Source organism: Oncorhynchus nerka, linkage group LG3 (assembly GCF_034236695.1).
Source record: "Oncorhynchus nerka isolate Pitt River linkage group LG3, Oner_Uvic_2.0, whole genome shotgun sequence".
Taxonomy (NCBI): Eukaryota; Metazoa; Chordata; class Actinopteri; order Salmoniformes; family Salmonidae; genus Oncorhynchus; species Oncorhynchus nerka.
Genome location: NC_088398.1, coordinates 69783005 through 69801344, shown reverse-complemented (window position 1 = coordinate 69801344; position 18340 = coordinate 69783005). Strand labels below are relative to the sequence as shown.

The window sequence follows — 18340 nt, the reverse complement described above, 5'->3', positions numbered from 1 at the left end:
ACACATTAGCAACATGTGTAATGAAATGGCAGCTATAAGAGACATTTTCTAAAGATCGACAACGTTTCAATCTGTTCAACAGGGTTGCACTTTTGGATTTTGTCTAACTTTCTTTACTACAACGGATGATGAAGGAAACAGTGTCTTTGAATAAATGATGGTCGCCATGTCATGTTGATGGTACGTGAGGTCATCACTAAGGAGAAACCTCCCCATGTCGTTGTAAAGGCTTACTGCTTCTTTGCAGGACTTTTATTTGATTTATTTAACCTTTATTTAACTAGGCAAGTCAATTAGGAACTAATTCTTATTTACAATGACAGCCGACACAGGCCAGGGACAAGGATTGTTCTGACCTTCAGGATTACCTGAATTGCTTTGCAATGCTTTTCTGGTCAATTGCAAGTTTCACCATCCAATTATTTCAAATATACAGGAGTGCAAGTAGCACCATGGCGATACTTTGGCACATGAGAATTATTAGAATATGGCAAATTCTGTCCATGCTGGCTTTGAAACAGATACATGTGATACAGACTGTCTCCAATGTGTTAACAGATTATAGAAACACCTCAATAACTTCATTTCTATTTGACTCTCGGGGATTTTGTGATAAAGTTTTTTTGTTGGTGTGATGTCATAAATTCTAGCTCTTTTTATTGACACAAGACAGTTGTACATCGATTAAGGCAGCCCCCGCACTTTTCTGAATCAGAGGGGTTGGGTAAAGATTCAGTTGTACAACTGAGTAGGTGTCCCCTTTCCCCTTTCAATTGAAAGACATTGCAGCAGGCAGTTGTTGCATCTATTTTTCTATGCCAACTTTCTAAATGTCTACAATACTCTTCCTGGAGAAAGTTATTGAGCTTTGAGGCTTATCCTATGAAAATATGAGCTAGTCAAGAATGACTGATTTATTCTGCTTTGCTTTGAAGATTGATCATATTCCTAGAAACAGAGTGAAAGTTTCAGGCAGTTTCTCCATCCCTTCCTGGGAGACCACATAGGGGAAGCACGTTATTGTTCTAGTCCAGCACCGACACACCAGAGTCAACAAATCAAGGTCTGGTTGATTCATTGAATAGTTGATTCAGGTGTTTTAGTGTTGGTCTAAAACAACTATGGACTGCCCTGTGTGATCCCCAGGAATGGATCGAAAAACACAAGTCTCGGATTTGAAACCACAATTCCGTTCTGCCTCACAGTACACTGTAGTTCTACCATACATTTTCCTCCCTTGAACGTAGTTTGTGCGTGTGTGTGTGTGTGTGTGCGTGTGTGTGTGTGTGTGTGTGTGTGTGTGCGTGCGTGCGTGCGTTTGTGCGTGCGTGTGTGTGCGTGCGTGTTTGTGTGCGTGTGTGTGTGCGTGTGTGTGTGTGTGTGTGTGTGTGTGTGTGTGTGTGTGTGTGTGTGTGTGTGTGTGTGTGTGTGTGTGTGTGTGTGTGTGTTTGTGTGTGTGTGTGTGTGTTTCCTCAATGACTTCAAGCCTCCATTATTAGATAGTTTCTCTTCTGGTTTATATCTGCATATAATTATCCATGCTTCATTTCTCTCTAATAGAGAGCTAATTCTCATTCTCACACACACACGCACGCGAGCACACACACACAGAAACACACATACACACAAAAGAGTCAAATCCCATATTTAAGATAGTCAGCAGTATGTTTAAGACAACAGTAAGTTGTAAGATCAGGCTACACACATGATGTGATTCTGGATGGGTTAGTGGAGCAGGATTTGTGCATTATTGCATTAAACATCTGTGAGTGATATTTTCCTTGCAGATGTTTTACATCTTATAATTTTCTACTTAAAAATAATTGTTTTTTTTGTTTTCATTTCAGTAATACTGAGACAATAAGTGAAATTGATGCTATTGCAAACCACTCTAGAACAGGGGTTGTCAAACTCAGTCCTGGGTAGGGCTGGCGCGGTCACAAAATATTGTCAGCCGGTGATTGTCAAGCAAATAACTGTCGCTCTCAAGGTAATTTACCATTAATTAACATAAACACATTTAGCATTTCCTGGCTTCCACACATACTCTAAAAAATTAATGTAATATAGCCTACACCTTCACAATAAATCCATTATTTATTTTAGCGAGGTCTAAAGAAGCATGATATCTATTTCAGAAGAAAATAATAGCATACTCTAAGTTTGTCACACCCCAATCTGTTTCACCTGTCTTTGTGATTGTCTCCACCCCCCTTCAGGTGTCACCCATCTTCCCCTTTATCCCCTGTGTATTTACACCTGTGTTCTCTGTTTGTATGTTGCCAGTTTGTCTTGTTTGTCAAGTCAACCAGCATTTTTGTGTTTCAGCTCCTGCTTCTCCCACTCTATCTTTTTCTTGCCCTTCTGGTTTTGACCCTTGCCTGTCCTGACTCTGAGCCCACCTGCCTGACCACTCTGCCTGACCCCGAGCCTGCCTGCCATTCGGTACCATTTCCTCACCTCTGGTTTACTGACCCCTGCCTGCCTTGACCTGTCTATTGCCTTCCCCTGTTGGATTATTAATCCATTGATAATTCAACTTTGTCTACATCTGGATCTTACCTTCATATCTGATAGAGTTGTCCTTTTGTTAGGTCCTGATGTGGCTGTGCCAAATGGCTGTGGGCTACACTAGCTCATTTACCAGACAGGAATTGCTTATAATTCCGAGGCACCATTCTATATTATTTTATAGTATGAAGAATACAATTGAACGAAGTGAATAAAATAAAATATTTTCTCCAAATGATTTGCTGCTATTCTTTGTTGAGAGGTTAACAAAGGGACTCCTACATGCTTCATTTAGAGTTATTAATGAAACTTCAGTTGTTCTAGAAACGTTGGGCTATATGTTTTGATGTTTAATACATTGTAAGGCGACATGATGAGACTAATGATGATTTGAAAAAAGCCGCTTGAAAGCATGAGCTCTGCTTAGTTTTTTTTTGCACAGGCTGTACACACTCCAATAGTCTCTCATTCACAATTTGACAAGCACTTGATAATGCCTTGAATTTCACGGCAGCATTCCCTTTATGGCCATAATGCACCTTAAAAAAACTCCATGCCTTTTGCTGCCCGGAGTGCTGCGCTGTGCCCTTCTCCCTGAGTGTGCTGTGCGTCTCTCACTCACATGGCTCTCCGTCACATGATCAGGTCTTTCTCACAGGCTACAAGTGAAGACTGACACATCGGGGACGCAACTGCGCCCCTCCTTATCCAATTCCGAGGCTCATATTGAAGATATTGGAAGAACGGCCCACATTTGCTTTTCGTCAGCCAACAAGATGAGTAGGCCCACGAACAGCAAAACCACTAGCCTATGTCAATCTACTATCCCCCATAGTACAAAAGTCAACCTATTCTCTGCGAGAAATAAATATTCTAAACATAGTCTGGGACAGTTGTGGGACGCGATAGATCCTAAATTAATTCAACCACTAGCATCAAAAAAACTGTTTTAAGCATTGTGGCTGACATAACAGATCAGAACGTTTAGCTTAAAATGCTGATAAACTAATAGGGTATTTCTTCACATTATAAGCGCAGCAATGTGTACATGGCAGTAGGATATAAGCGCGAAAGTTCCATTAACAGAAAACACCATTATCAACAGTGACCGCAAACGCAATTATGCATGTAATGCTTTTATTATAATTGTGCATTTTTATGGTGAAAATTATTTTCTCCAAACTTGAAACTCACGCGCTGCTTATGAATGCCAGTTAGGCTCTTACACCCCTTGTAAAGCGGATTAATGTGCTTCATTTGCAACAAGTTATTTGGCCAGTTGAGCTTGGTGATTCACATACATTCACTGAAAATCTGCAGTAACACACAGTTATATTAACAGTATTGCACTTTTAATGTAGCCTAATTCTGGCAACGACCAAGCAAAATTATGGACTAAACATTCAAATCCTGCTGTGTTTATTTTACTGGGACCATACTGGTCAAATTGAGATCTAATATCTGTCAGTTGAATGTCAGTTGGTTTCTCTCCTGTCATGGCATGCTGAGAGGCAAAACAACAGAGCCTCAGGGGAACCATTGTGCTCCTGTCCTCAATGACCTGGGAACAGAGACGTCACAATAGAGCACACGTGGAGGATCATCCTCCAGGAAGACTGTGAAACAGAAGACACAAACGGGAATGAGATAGAGATGGAGAGAAAATAAAACTATGAAGGCGTAGGAGGATAGGGTGAGAGAGAAAATGAAAACAATAAATGGAGAGAAAGGGTTAGAGAGAGAGAGAATGAGACAGAACAGGGGAAAATAAAGTGACACAGAGAGGGGTAAGGGACGAGATATAAGGAGCGGATAGAGAGTGGGGGAGAGAGAAGGGAAGAGAGATAAGGAGTGGATAGAGAGTGGGGGAGAGAGAAGGGAAGAGAGATAAGGAGTGGATAGGGAGTGGAGGAGAGAGAAGGGAAGAGAGATAAGGAGTGGATAGAGAGTGGGGAGAGAGAAGGGAAGAGAGATAAGGAGTGGATAGAGAGTGGGGGAGAGAGAAGGGAAGAGAGATAAGGAGTGGATAGAGAGTGGGGGAGAGAGAAGGGAAGAGAGATAAGGAGTGGATAGAGAGTGGGGGAGAGAGAAGGGAAGAGAGATAAGGAGTGGATAGAGAGTGGGGGAGAGAGAAGGGAAGAGAGATAAGGAGTGGATAGAGAGTGGGGGAGAGAGAAGGAAGAGAGATAAGGAGTGGATAGAGAGTGGGGAGAGAGAAGGGAAGAGAGATAAGGAGTGGATAGAGAGTGGGGGAGAGAGAAGGGAAGAGAGATAAGGAGTGGATAGAGAGTGGGGAGAGAGAAGGAAGAGAGATAAGGAGTGGATAGAGAGTGGGGAGAGAGAAGGAAGAGAGATAAGGAGTGGATAGAGAGTGGGGGAGAGAGAAGGGAAGAGAGATAAGGAGTGGATAGGGAGTGGAGGAGAGAGAAGGGAAGAGAGATAAGGAGTGGATAGAGAGTGGGGGAGAGAGAAGGGAAGAGAGATAAGGAGTGGATAGAGAGTGGGGGAGAGAGAAGGGAAGAGAGATAAGGAGTGGATAGAGAGTGGGGAGAGAGAAGGGAAGAGAGATAAGGAGTGGATAGAGAGTGGGGAGAGAGAAGGAAGATAGATAAGGAGTGGATAGAGAGTGGGGAGAGAGAAGGGAAGAGAGATAAGGAGTGGATAGAGAGTGGGGAGAGAGAAGGTAAGAGAGATAAGGAGTGGATAGAGAGTGGGGGAGAGAGAAGGGAAGAGAGATAAGGAGTGGATAGAGAGTGGGGAGAGAGAAGGAAGAGAGATAAGGAGTGGATAGAGAGTGGGGGAGAGAGAAGGGAAGAGAGATAAGGAGTGGATAGAGAGTGGGGGGAGAGAGAAGGGAAGAGAGATAAGGAGTGGATAGAGAGTGGGGGGAGAGAAGAAGGGAAGAGAGATAAGGAGTGGATAGAGAGTGGGGGAGAGAGAAGGTAGGAGAGATAAGGAGTGGATAGAGAGTGGGGGAGAGAGAAGGGAAAGAGAGATAAGGAGTGGATAGGGAGTGGAGGAGAGAGAAGGGAAGAGAGATAAGGAGTGGATAGAGAGTGGGGAGAGAGAAGGGAAGAGAGATAAGGAGTGGATAGAGAGTGGGGAGAGAGAAGGGAAGAGAGATAAGGAGTGGATAGAGAGTGGGGGAGAGAGAAGGGAAGAGAGATAAGGAGTGGATAGAGAGTGGGGGAGAGAGAAGGAAGAGAGATAAGGAGTGGATAGAGAGTGGGGAGAGAGAAGGGAAGAGAGATAAGGAGTGGATAGAGAGTGGGGAGAGAGAAGGGAAGAGAGATAAGGAGTGGATAGAGAGTGGGGGAGAGAGAAGGTAAGAGAGATAAGGAGTGGATAGAGAGTGGGGGAGAGAGAAGGGAAGAGAGATAAGGAGTGGATAGAGAGTGGGGGAGAGAGAAGGGAAGAGAGATAAGGAGTGGATAGAGAGTGGGGGAGAGAGATAAGGAGTGGATAGAGAGTGGAGGAGAGGGAGAAGGGAAGTGACACATAGGTACAGTAGAATGCATCTCATATGGAGCCTGGAGGTCTGTGTGTCCTTTAGGCAGTGTGTGTGTGTGTGTGTGTGTGTGTGTGTGTGTGTGTGTGTGTGTGTGTGTGTGTGTGTGTGTGTGTGTGTGTGTGTGGTTCGTCATCTGTTGCCGGAGGGGGTGTTGGGGGCATGTTAGGGCTCTTCCCTGTTCATCACACACATACACGCACACACACTGCTCTGACATGAATGAACCAACAAACCTAAATGTCATTGTAAAAGCATGCCCCCTCCACCTGCAGTACATGACAATGAAACAGTTGGTTATGACTGGGTCAGTGTTGGCCATTACATGCTGTCATTTTCCCCTCTCTCTCTCACTCTCTCACTCTCTCTCTCTCCCTCTCCTTCTCAGAATGAGCCTCAGCGAGAGACAGAAGTGTCAGGGTTTCACTCATCTCATGAGATTCCCTTTGTTAAGAAAGGATAGAGGACAGAGCGATGGCATGTACAGTACCAGTCAAAAGTTTGGACACAATAATGTATTTCCTACATTATATAATAATAGTGAAGATATTAAACTATGAAATAAAACATGTTGAATAATGTAGTGACCAAAAGACTGTTAAACAAATGAAAATATATTTTATATTTGAGATTCCTAAAATTAGCCACCCTTTGCCTGGAATGCATTCAGTTAACAGGTGTGCCTTGTTAAATGTTCATTTGTGGAATGTCTTTCCTTAATGTGTTTGAGCCACTCAGTTGTGTTGTGACAAGGTAGGGGTGGTATACAGAAGATAGTCCTATTTGTTAAAAGGCCAAGTTCATATTATGGCAAGAACAGATCAAATAAGCAAAGAGAAACGACAGTCCATCATTACATTAACTTCTTCGGGATCGGTGTCTGGTCCACTGGACGGTTTCGCTAACATAGACATATCTGATATTGGCAGAAAGCGTAAATTCTTGTTCATCTAACTGCACTGTCCAATTTACAATAGCTATTACAGTGAAATAATACCATGCTATTGTTTGAGGAGAGTACACAGTGAAAAGTTATTAATAAACAAATTAAATTTTGAAGAAAAATACAATGGTTCATTGGATCAGTCTAAAATGTTGCAAATGCACTGCTGCCATCTAGTGGACAAAATACAAATTGCACCTGGACTGGAATAATACATTAAGACTTTTCTCTTGCATTTCAAAGATGATTGTACAAAAAAATACAAAGAGCTGTTGTTTTTTTCTTTGTATTATATTTTACCAGATATATTGTGTTATATTCTCCTACATTCCATTCACATTTCAACAAACTTCAAAATGTTTCCTTTCAAATGGTGCCAAGAATATACATATCCTTGCCTCAGGGCCAGAGCTACAGACAGTTAGATTTGGTATGTCATTTTAGGCGAAAATTGAAAAGAAGGGGCTGATCCTGAAGAGTCAGTCAATCTGGAATGAAGGTCAGTCAATCCGGAAAATTTCACGAAATGGTAAAGTTTCTTCAAGTGCAGTGGCGTCCGGTTTTGGCCGATGTAGGCTATCATTGTAAATAAGAATGTGCTCTTAACTGACTTGCCAAGTTACATTTAAATAAAGGTTAACTAAATAACATGTTCTGCAGCGATACGCCATCCCATCTGGTTTGCGCTTAGTGAGACAATAATTTATTTTTCAAAAGGACAATTACCCAAAACATACCTCCAGGCTGTGTAAGGGATATTTGACCAAGGAGAGTGATGGAGTGCTGCATCAGATGACCAGGCCTCCACAATCACCCGACCTCAACCCAATTGAGATGGTTTGGTATGAGTTGGACTGCAGAGTGAAAGAAAAGCAGCCAACAAGTGCTCAGCATATGTGGGAAATCCTTCAAAACTGTTGGAAAAGCATTCCTCATAAAGCTGGTTGAGAGAATGCCATGAGTGTGCAAAGCTGTCATTAAGGAAAAGGGTGGCTACTTTGAAGAATCAAAAATATAAAATATATTTTGATTTGTTTGTCACTTTTTTGGTTACTACACGATTCCATATGTGCTATTTCTTCACTATTATTCTACAATGTAGAAAATACTACAAATAAAGAAAAACCCTTGAAGGAGGAGGTGTGTCCACACTTTTGACCGGCCCGCTATAGAAAGCTGTTATTATAAATGTGATATGGAAGAATAGAAAGGTATTGTAGGCCTATTTCCCAAGGAGAGAGTTTCTGTGTTTTAGAGACTCCACTATGGTAATGGCCATCTGTTGCCAGTGCAGCAGTGCAGTAAACTACCTCTGATGGTCAAACAGGAGGCAGTGTACCACACACACACACACACACGCACACGCACACAAGCGCACGCGCAAGCGCACGCACGCACACACACACACACACACACACACACACACACACACACACACACACACACACACACACACACACTGAGACACAGATGCACTCATAGACACAGACACACACAAACGCGCACACAGACACACACACACTAGTGTTATTCTATTGTAAATGATAATTTAACAAAGGATTGCCGAGTCTCGTCTGTGAACCACAATTACTGTCTTCATATTCACAACAAAGCTGGTGCAGAGAACAGACATCCTACAGAGAACAGACATCCTACAGAGAACAGACATCCTACAGAGAACAGACATCCTACATAGAACAGACATCCTACAGAGAACAGACATCCTACAGACATCCTACAGAGAACAGACATCCTACAGAGAACAGACATCCTACAGACATCCTACAGAGAACAGACATCCTACAGACATCATGTGTTCCTCAGGAAACATAGACATCATTCACAAAATACTGAAAAAACATATTTTTACATTTTGCCGATATGTGACTTCAGATCTCTTGCTAATATTACAGAATCTCTGCAATGCTCGTCTTTTCCATCGGCACAAAGCATGCTATGCCATTATAAATCTCTTTGATATTTGCATAGCACTTGAAACGAATGAAAATCAGAAGGAAAGAGGAAAGGGGGATACCTAGTCACTTGTCCAACTGAATGTATTCAACTGAAATGTGTCTAAGGGACTTGAGTCTGAAACTTTATTAGTTGAATGTAGGTATGAGACAGCCATTGAGATCAATATCCCTGAGATATCACTGTATTAGCACAAAGAGCAGAGATTAACATGGGATATAAACAAGTCAATACCCACAATAGCCTTTCATATTATATGTGAAATTATGCCTTAGCTCCAGCTCTTACATGTACATTAGAGTAGCAGAGGCCTTATATTTTATATATTAAGATTTTAATAATAATAACGTTAGATAAAGCAATAATTGTTATCCTAACACGTCTGATTATGTGTTATTGAAAATGTAAACAGTAGACATACGATGGAATTATTCAGAAAGAATCATTGAAAATTGTCTTAATTTCAACATTGCCACACTTTCTTCCAAATATAACTCTTTACCCTTGTTCTTTATCTGATAAACTCAAAAGAGCAGTCATAAGTTGGTGTGAGCAAGGGAGCCAGCACTATGTAAAAGCTGAATAAGCTAAATCTGTTTCAGCCCGGGGCACCCAGTGTCAGACACCTCCAGGTAACTTGATGAGGGCTGCTGTGAGTGACAGGCAGCTGGGGGAAGCTGAGGGCTGCTGTGAGTGACAGGCGGCTGGGGGAAGATGAGGACTGCTGTGAGTGACAGGCGGCTGGGGGAAGATGAGGGCTGCTGTGAGTGACAGGCGGCTGGGGGAAGCTGAGGGCTGCTGTGAGTGACAGGCGGCTGGGGGAAGATGAGGACTGCTGTGAGTGACAGGCGGCTGGGGGAAGCTGAGGGCTGCTGTGAGTGACAGGCGGCTGGGGGAAGATGAGGGCTGCTGTGAGTGACAGGCGGCTGGGGGAAGATGAGGGCTGCTGTGAGTGACAGGCAGCTGGGGGAAGATGAGGGCTGCTGTGAGTGACAGGCGGCTGGGGGAAGCTGAGGGCTGCTGTGAGTGACAGGCGGCTGGGGAAGCTGAGGCTTGCTGTGAGTGACAGGCGGCTGGGGAAGCTGAGGGCTGCTGTGAGTGACAGGCGGCTGGGGGAAGCTGAGGGCTGCTGTGAGTGACAGGCGGCTGGGGGAAGCTGAGGGCTGCTGTGAGTGACAGGCGGCTGGGGAAGCTGAGGGCTGCTGTGAGTGACAGGCGGCTGGGGGAAGCTGAGGGCTGCTGTGAGTGACAGGCGGCTGGGGGAAGATGAGGGCTGCTGTGAGTGACAGGCGGCTGGGGGAAGCTGAGGGCTGCTGTGAGTGACAGGCGGCTGGGGGAAGATGAGGGCTGCTGTGAGTGACAGGCGGCTGGGGAAGCTGAGGGCTGCTGTGAGTGACAGGCGGCTGGGGGAAGCTGAGGGCTGCTGTGAGTGACAGGCGGCTGGGGGAAGCTGAGGGCTGCTGTGAGTGACAGGCGGCTGGGGGAAGCTGAGGACTGCTGTGAGTGACAGGCGGCTGGGGGAAGATGAGGGCTGCTGTGAGTGACAGGCGTCTGGGGGAAGCTGAGGGCTGCTGTGAGTGACAGGCTGCTGGGGGAAGCTGAGGGCTGCTGTGAGTGACAGGCGGCTGGGGGAAGATGAGGGCTGCTGTGAGTGACAGGCGGCTGGGGAAGATGAGGGCTGCTGTGAGTGACAGGCGGCTGGGGGAAGGTGAGGGCTGCTGTGAGTGACAGGCGGCTGGGGGAGGGTGAGGGCTGCTGTGAGTGACAGGCGGCTGGGGGAAGATGAGGGCTGCTGTGAGTGACAGGCGGCTGGGGGAAGATGAGGGCTGCTGTGAGTGACAGGCGGCTGGGGAAGATGAGGGCTGCTGTGAGTGACAGGCGACTGGGGGAAGATGAGGGCTGCTGTGAGTGACAGGCGGCTGGGGGAAGCTGAGGGCTGCTGTGAGTGACAGGCGGCTGGGGGAAGATGAGGGCTGCTGTGAGTGACAGGCGGCTGGGGAAGCTGAGGGCTGCTGTGAGTGACAGGCGGCTGGGGAAGATGAGGGCTGCTGTGAGTGACAGGCGGCTGGGGAAGATGAGGGCTGCTGTGAGTGACAGGCTGCTGGGGGAGGGTGAGGGCTGCTGTGAGTGACAGGCTGCTGGGGGAGGGTGAGGGCTGCTGTGAGTGACAGGCTGCTGGGGAGGGTGAGGGCTGCTGTGAGTGACAGGCTGCTGGGGGAGGGTGAGGGCTGCTGTGAGTGACAGGCTGCTGGGGGAGGGTGAGGGCTGCTGTGAGTGACAGGCGGCTGGGGGAAGATGAGGGCTGCTGTGAGTGACAGGCGGCTGGGGGAAGATGAGGGCTGCTGTGAGTGACAGGCGGCTGGGGGAAGATGAGGGCTGCTGTGAGTGACAGGCGACTGGGGGAAGATGAGGGCTGCTGTGAGTGACAGGCGGCTGGGGGAAGCTGAGGGCTGCTGTGAGTGACAGGCGGCTGGGGGAAGATGAGGGCTGCTGTGAGTGACAGGCGGCTGGGGGAAGATGAGGGCTGCTGTGAGTGACAGGCGGCTGGGGGAAGATGAGGGCTGCTGTGAGTGACAGGCTGCTGGGGAGGGTGAGGGCTGCTGTGAGTGACAGGCTGCTGGGGAGGGTGAGGGCTGCTGTGAGTGACAGGCTGCTGGGGGAGGGTGAGGGCTGCTGTGAGTGACAGGCGGCTGGGGAAGATGAGGGCTGCTGTGAGTGACAGGCGGCTGGGGGAAGATGAGGGCTGCTGTGAGTGACAGGCGGCTGGGGGAAGATGAGGGCTGCTGTGAGTGACAGGCGACTGGGGGAAGATGAGGGCTGCTGTGAGTGACAGGCGGCTGGGGGAAGCTGAGGGCTGCTGTGAGTGACAGGCGGCTGGGGAAGATGAGGGCTGCTGTGAGTGACAGGCGGCTGGGGGAAGATGAGGGCTGCTGTGAGTGACAGGCGGCTGGGGGAAGATGAGGGCTGCTGTGAGTGACAGGCTGCTGGGGGAGGGTGAGGGCTGCTGTGAGTGACAGGCTGCTGGGGGAGGGTGAGGGCTGCTGTGAGTGACAGGCTGCTGGGGGAGGGTGAGGGCTGCTGTGAGTGACAGGCTGCTGGGGGAGGGTGAGGGCTGCTGTGAGTGACAGGCTGCTGGGGGAGGGTGAGGGCTGCTAGTGCTTTTCTCCACACAAAGTTTCCACCAGATAAAAAAAGCATATGGTGAACTATATTCAATATGAACGCAATGTGAAGATAATCTAATGATAATGATATAGAAGAAATGCTGTGATAGACGTAGACATGGCCATTATATATACAGGATATATTTACATGCACAATCTGATATATCCTGATGTTAATTGGATATTTGGGGGGATTTGTGGCTCAGATATTTTGGGGGATTGTGGCTCAGATATTTTGGGGGATTGTGGTTCAGATATTTTGGGGGATTGTGGCTCAGATATTTTGGGGGATTGTGGCTCACATAAATGGTCAAATATTGGCCTTGACTTCAACACATCACTGTGTTACTTGTTTTATTATTCGGTAAGGCTGATACTTATTTTCAATTGAAGGTGCATTATTTACATTTCCCACTCTCTCCAAACTCTCCTTCTATCTCTCCTCACCCCAACCATCTTCTCCACTTTCTGTCCTCCAACAGTCCTTGTCACCATCACACTTATTCTCACACTTATTATGGGGGTTGTGGTAGGGTGGTAATGTATGGTGTTTGAAGTATGGTGGTTAGAGTATGCTGGTTAGAGTATGGTGGTTGTGGTATGGTGGTAATGTATGGTGGTTGGGTATGGTGATTGGAGTATTGTGGTTGGGTATGGTGGTTGGAGTATGTCGGCTGTGTTATGGTGGTAATGTATGGAGGTAATGTATGGTGGTAATGTATGGTGGTTGGGGTATGGTGGTAATGTATGGTGGTTGGGGTATGGTGGTAATGTATGGTGGTTGGGGTATGGTGGATGGAGAATGGTGGTTGTGGTATGGTGGAAATATATGGTGGTTGTGGTATGGTGGTAATGTATGGTGGTTGTGGTATGATGGTAATGTATGGTGGTTGTGGTATGGTAGTAGTGTATGGTGGTTGGAGTATGGTGGTTGGAGTATGGTTGTAATGTATGGTGGTTGTGGTATGGTGGTTGGAGTATGGTGGTTGGAGTATGGTGGTTGTGGTATGGTGGTTGGAGTATGGTTGTAATGTATGGTGGTTGTGGTATGGTGGTTGGAGTATGGTGGTTGGAGTATGGTGGTTGTGGTATGGTGGTAGTGTATGGTGGTTGGAGTATGGTAGTTGGAGTATGGTTGTAATGTATGGTGGTTGGAGTATGGTGGTTGTGGTATGGTTGTAATGTATGGTGGTTGTGGTATGGTGGTAGTGTATGGTGGTTGGAGTATGGTGGTAATGTATGTTGGTTGTGGTATGGTGGTTGGGGAATGGTGGTTGTGGTATGGTGGTATTGATTTGGTGGTTGTGGTATGGTGGTAATGTATGTTGGTTGTGTTATGGTGGTTGTGGTATGGTGGTAATGTATGGTGGTTGTGGTATGGTAGTAATGTATGGTGGTTGTGGTATGGTGGATGTGGTATGGTGGTTGTGGTATGGTGGTAATGTATGGTGGTTGTGGTATGGTGGTAGTGTTTGTAGTAAGATGTTAATGTATGGTGGTTGTGGTATGGTGGTAATGTATGGTGGTTGTGTTATGGTGGTTGTGGTATGGTGGTTGTAGTATGGTGGTAATGTGTGGTGGTTGTGGTATGGTAGCAGTGTTTATAGTAAGATGTTAATGTATGGTGGTTGTGGTATGGTGGTAATATATGGTCGTTGGGGTATGGTGGTAATGTTTGGTGGTAATGTGTGGTGGTAATGTATGGTGGTTGTGGAATGGTGGTAATATATGGTCGTTGGGGTGTGGTAGTAATGTGTGGTGGTAATGTATGGTGGTTGTGGAATGGTGGTAATATATGGTCGTTGGGGTGTGGTAGTAATGTGTGGTGGTTGGGTTACACATGAGTTACACATGCTTTCATCAGATCCTGGGTATGTGTGTCTGTGTGTCTCAGTGTTTCTCTGTGTCTCTGTGCGTCTCTGTGCGTCTCTGTGTGTCTCTGTGTGTTTCTGTATTTCTCTGTGTCTCTGTGTCTATATGTTTCTCTGTGTCTCTGTGTCTATGTTTCTCTTTGTCTCTGTGTCTATATGTGTCTCTGTGTCTCTGTGTCAATATGTTTCTCTGTGTCTCTGTGTCTATATGTGTCTCTGTGTCTCTGTGTCTATATGTTTCTATTTGTCTCTGTGTCTATATTTTTCTCTGTGTCTCTGTGTCTCTGTGTCTATATGTTTCTCTGTGTCTCTGTGTCTATATGTTTCTCTTTGTCTCTGTGTCTCTGTGTCTATATTTGTCTCTGTGTCTCTGTGTCTCTGTGTCTATATTTGTCTCTGTGTCTCTGTGTCTCTGTGTCTATATGTTTCTCTTTGTCTCTGTGTCTCTGTGTCTATGTGTCTCTGTGTCTATATGTTTCTCTTTGTCTCTGTGTCTATATGTTTCTCTTTGTCTCTGTGTCTCTGTGTCTCTGTGTCTATATTTGTCTCTGTGTCTCTGTGTCTCTGTGTCTATATTTGTATCTGTGTCTCTGTGTCTCTGTGTCTATATGTTTCTCTTTGTCTCTGTGTCTCTGTGTCTATGTGTCTCTGTGTCTATATGTTTCTCTTTGTCTCTGTGTCTATATGTTTCTCTTGTCTCTCTGTGTCTCTGTCTCTGTCTCTGTGTCTCTGTGTCTGTGTCTGTCTCTCTGTGTCTCTGTGTCTATATGTGTCTCTGTGTCTCTGTGTCTATATGTTTCTATTTGTCTCTATGTCTATATTTTTCTCTGTGTCTCTGTGTCTCTGTGTCTATATGTTTCTCTGTGTCTCTGTGTCTATATGTTTCTCTTTGTCTCTGTGTCTCTGTGTCTATATTTGTCTCTGTGTCTCTGTGTCTCTGTGTCTATATTTGTCTCTGTGTCTCTGTGTCTCTGTGTCTATATGTTTCTATTTGTCTCTGTGTCTCTGTGTCTATGTGTCTCTGTGTCTCTGTGTCCCACTGTTTCTCTGTGTCTCTGTGTCTCTGTGTCTATATGTTTCTCTTTGTCTCTGTGTCTATATGTTTCTCTTTGTCTCTGTGTCTCTGTGTCTCTGTGTCTATATGTTTATCTGTGTCTCTGTGTCTCTGTGTCTCTGTGTCTATATGTTTCTCTGTGTCGCTGTGTCTATATGTGTCTCTGTGTCTCTGTGTCTATATTTTTCTCTGTGTCTCTGTGTCTATATTTGTCTCTGTGTCTCTGTGTCTCTGTGTCTATATTTGTCTCTGTGTCTCTGTGTCTCTGTGTCTATATGTTTCTATTTGTCTCTGTGTCTCTGTGTCTATGTGTCTCTGTGTCTCTGTGTCCCACTGTTTCTCTGTGTCTCTGTGTCTCTGTGTCTATATGTTTCTCTTTGTCTCTGTGTCTATATGTTTCTCTTTGTCTCTGTGTCTCTGTGTCTCTGTGTCTATATGTTTATCTGTGTCTCTGTGTCTCTGTGTCTCTGTGTCTATATGTTTCTCTGTGTCGCTGTGTCTATATGTGTCTCTGTGTCTCTGTGTCTATATTTTTCTCTGTGTCTCTGTGTCTATATTTGTCTCTGTGTCTCTGTGTCTCTGTGTCTATATTTGTCTCTGTGTCTCTGTGTCTCTGTGTCTATATGTTTCTCTTTGTCTCTGTGTCTCTGTGTCTATATGTGTCTCTGTGTCTCTGTGTCCCACTGTTTCTCTGTGTCTCTGTGTCTCTGTGTCTCTGTGTCTATATGTTTCTCTTTGTCTCTGTGTCTCTGTGTCTATATGTTTATCTGTGTCTCTGTGTCTCTGTGTCTATATGTTTCTATGTGTCTCTGTGTCTCTGTGTCTATATGTTTCTCTGTGTCTCTGTGTCTCTGTGTCTCTGTGTCTCTGTGTCTCTGTGTCTCTGTGTCTATATGTTTCTCTGTGTCTCTGTGTCTATATGTTTCTCTGTGTCTCTGTGTCTATATGTGTCTCTGTGTCTCTGTGTCTATATGTTTCTCTTTGTCTCTGTGTCTCTCTGTCTATATTTGTCTATGTGTCTCTGTGTCTATATTTGTCTCTGTGTCTATATGTTTCTCTTTGTCTCTGTGTCTCTGTGTCTATGTGTCTCTGTGTCTATATGTTTCTCTCTGTCTCTGTGTCTATATGTTTCTCTGTGTCTCTGTGTCTCTGTGTCTATATTTGTCTCTGTGTCTCTGTGTCTCTGTGTCTATATGTTTCTCTTTGTCTCTGTGTCTCTGTGTCTCTGTGTCTATATGTTTCTCTGTTTCTCTGTGTCTCTGTGTCTATATGTTTCTCAGTGTCTCTGTGTCTATATGTTTCTCTTTGTCTCTGTGTCTCTGTGTCTATATGTTTCTCTTTGTCTGTTTGTCTCTGTGTCTATATGTTTCTCTGTGTCTGTGTCTATATGTGTCTCTGTGTCTCTGTGTCAATATATGTCTCTGTGTCTCTGTGTCTCTGTGTCTATATGTGTTTCTGTGTCTCTGTGTCTCTGTGTCTATATGTGTCTCTGTGTCTATATGTGTATCTGTGTCTCTTTGTCTCTGTGTCTCTGTGTCTATTTGTTTCTCTGTGTCTCTGTCTCTCTGTGTCTCTGTGTCTCTGTCTCTCTGTGTCTCTGTGTCTATATGTTTCTCTGTGTCTCTGTGTCTCTGTGTCCCACTGTTTCTCTGTGTCTCTGTGTCTCTGTGTCTCTGTGTCTCTGTGTCTATATGTTTCTCTGTGTCTCTGTGTCTCTGTGTCTATATGTTTCTCTGTGTCTCTGTGTCTATATGTTTCTCTTTGTCTCTGTGTCTCTGTGTCTATATTTGTCTCTGTGTCTCTGTGTCTCTGTGTCTATATTTGTCTCTGTGTCTCTGTGTCTCTGTGTCTATATGTTTCTCTTTGTCTCTGTGTCTCTGTGTCTATGTGTCTCTGTGTCTATATGTTTCTCTTTGTCTCTGTGTCTATATGTTTCTCTTTGTCTCTGTGTCTCTGTGTCTCTGTGTCTATATTTGTCTCTGTGTCTCTGTGTCTCTGTGTCTATATTTGTATCTGTGTCTCTGTGTCTCTGTGTCTATATGTTTCTCTTTGTCTCTGTGTCTCTGTGTCTATGTGTCTCTGTGTCTATATGTTTCTCTTTGTCTCTGTGTCTATATGTTTCTCTTTGTCTCTGTGTCTCTGTGTCTCTGTGTCTCTGTCTCTCTGTGTCTCTGTGTCTATATGTGTCTCTGTGTCTCTGTGTCTATATGTTTCTATTTGTCTCTATGTCTATATTTTTCTCTGTGTCTCTGTGTCTCTGTGTCTATATGTTTCTCTGTGTCTCTGTGTCTATATGTTTCTCTTTGTCTCTGTGTCTCTGTGTCTATATTTGTCTCTGTGTCTCTGTGTCTCTGTGTCTATATTTGTCTCTGTGTCTCTGTGTCTCTGTGTCTATATGTTTCTATTTGTCTCTGTGTCTCTGTGTCTATGTGTCTCTGTGTCTCTGTGTCCCACTGTTTCTCTGTGTCTCTGTGTCTCTGTGTCTATATGTTTCTCTTTGTCTCTGTGTCTATATGTTTCTCTTTGTCTCTGTGTCTCTGTGTCTCTGTGTCTATATGTTTATCTGTGTCTCTGTGTCTCTGTGTCTCTGTGTCTATATGTTTCTCTGTGTCGCTGTGTCTATATGTGTCTCTGTGTCTCTGTGTCTATATTTTCTCTGTGTCTCTGTGTCTATATTTGTCTCTGTGTCTCTGTGTCTCTGTGTCTATATTTGTCTCTGTGTCTCTGTGTCTCTGTGTCTATATGTTTCTCTTTGTCTCTGTGTCTCTGTGTCTATATGTGTCTCTGTGTCTCTGTGTCCCACTGTTTCTCTGTGTCTCTGTGTCTCTGTGTCTCTGTGTCTATATGTTTCTCTTTGTCTCTGTGTCTCTGTGTCTATATGTTTATCTGTGTCTCTGTGTCTCTGTGTCTATATGTTTCTATGTGTCTCTGTGTCTCTGTGTCTATATGTTTCTCTGTGTCTCTGTGTCTCTGTGTCTCTGTGTCTCTGTGTCTCTGTGTCTATATGTTTCTCTGTGTCTCTGTGTCTATATGTTTCTCTGTGTCTCTGTGTCTATATGTGTCTCTGTGTCTCTGTGTCTATATGTTTCTCTTTGTCTCTGTGTCTCTCTGTCTATATTTGTCTATGTGTCTCTGTGTCTATATTTGTCTCTGTGTCTATATGTTTCTCTTTGTCTCTGTGTCTCTGTGTCTATGTGTCTCTGTGTCTATATGTTTCTCTCTGTCTCTGTGTCTATATGTTTCTCTGTGTCTCTGTGTCTCTGTGTCTATATTTGTCTCTGTGTCTCTGTGTCTCTGTGTCTATATGTTTCTCTT

At 44.9% G+C, this 18340-nt stretch overlaps 1 protein-coding gene across 1 annotated transcript; it reads left to right on the top strand.

Annotated features, from left to right (window-relative positions):
• Nucleotides 1-16414: 16414 nt before the first annotated feature.
• On the top strand, nt 16415-18000 carry LOC135563524 (uncharacterized; the record flags this gene model as incomplete). The annotated part of the gene is made up of 3 exons (XM_065006292.1): nt 16415-16553; nt 16684-16857; nt 17699-18000. Coding segments are annotated over 3 exons (615 nt in total), but the record flags the coding sequence as incomplete, so codon positions are not given.
• Between the last annotated feature and the right edge of the window lie 340 nt (nt 18001-18340).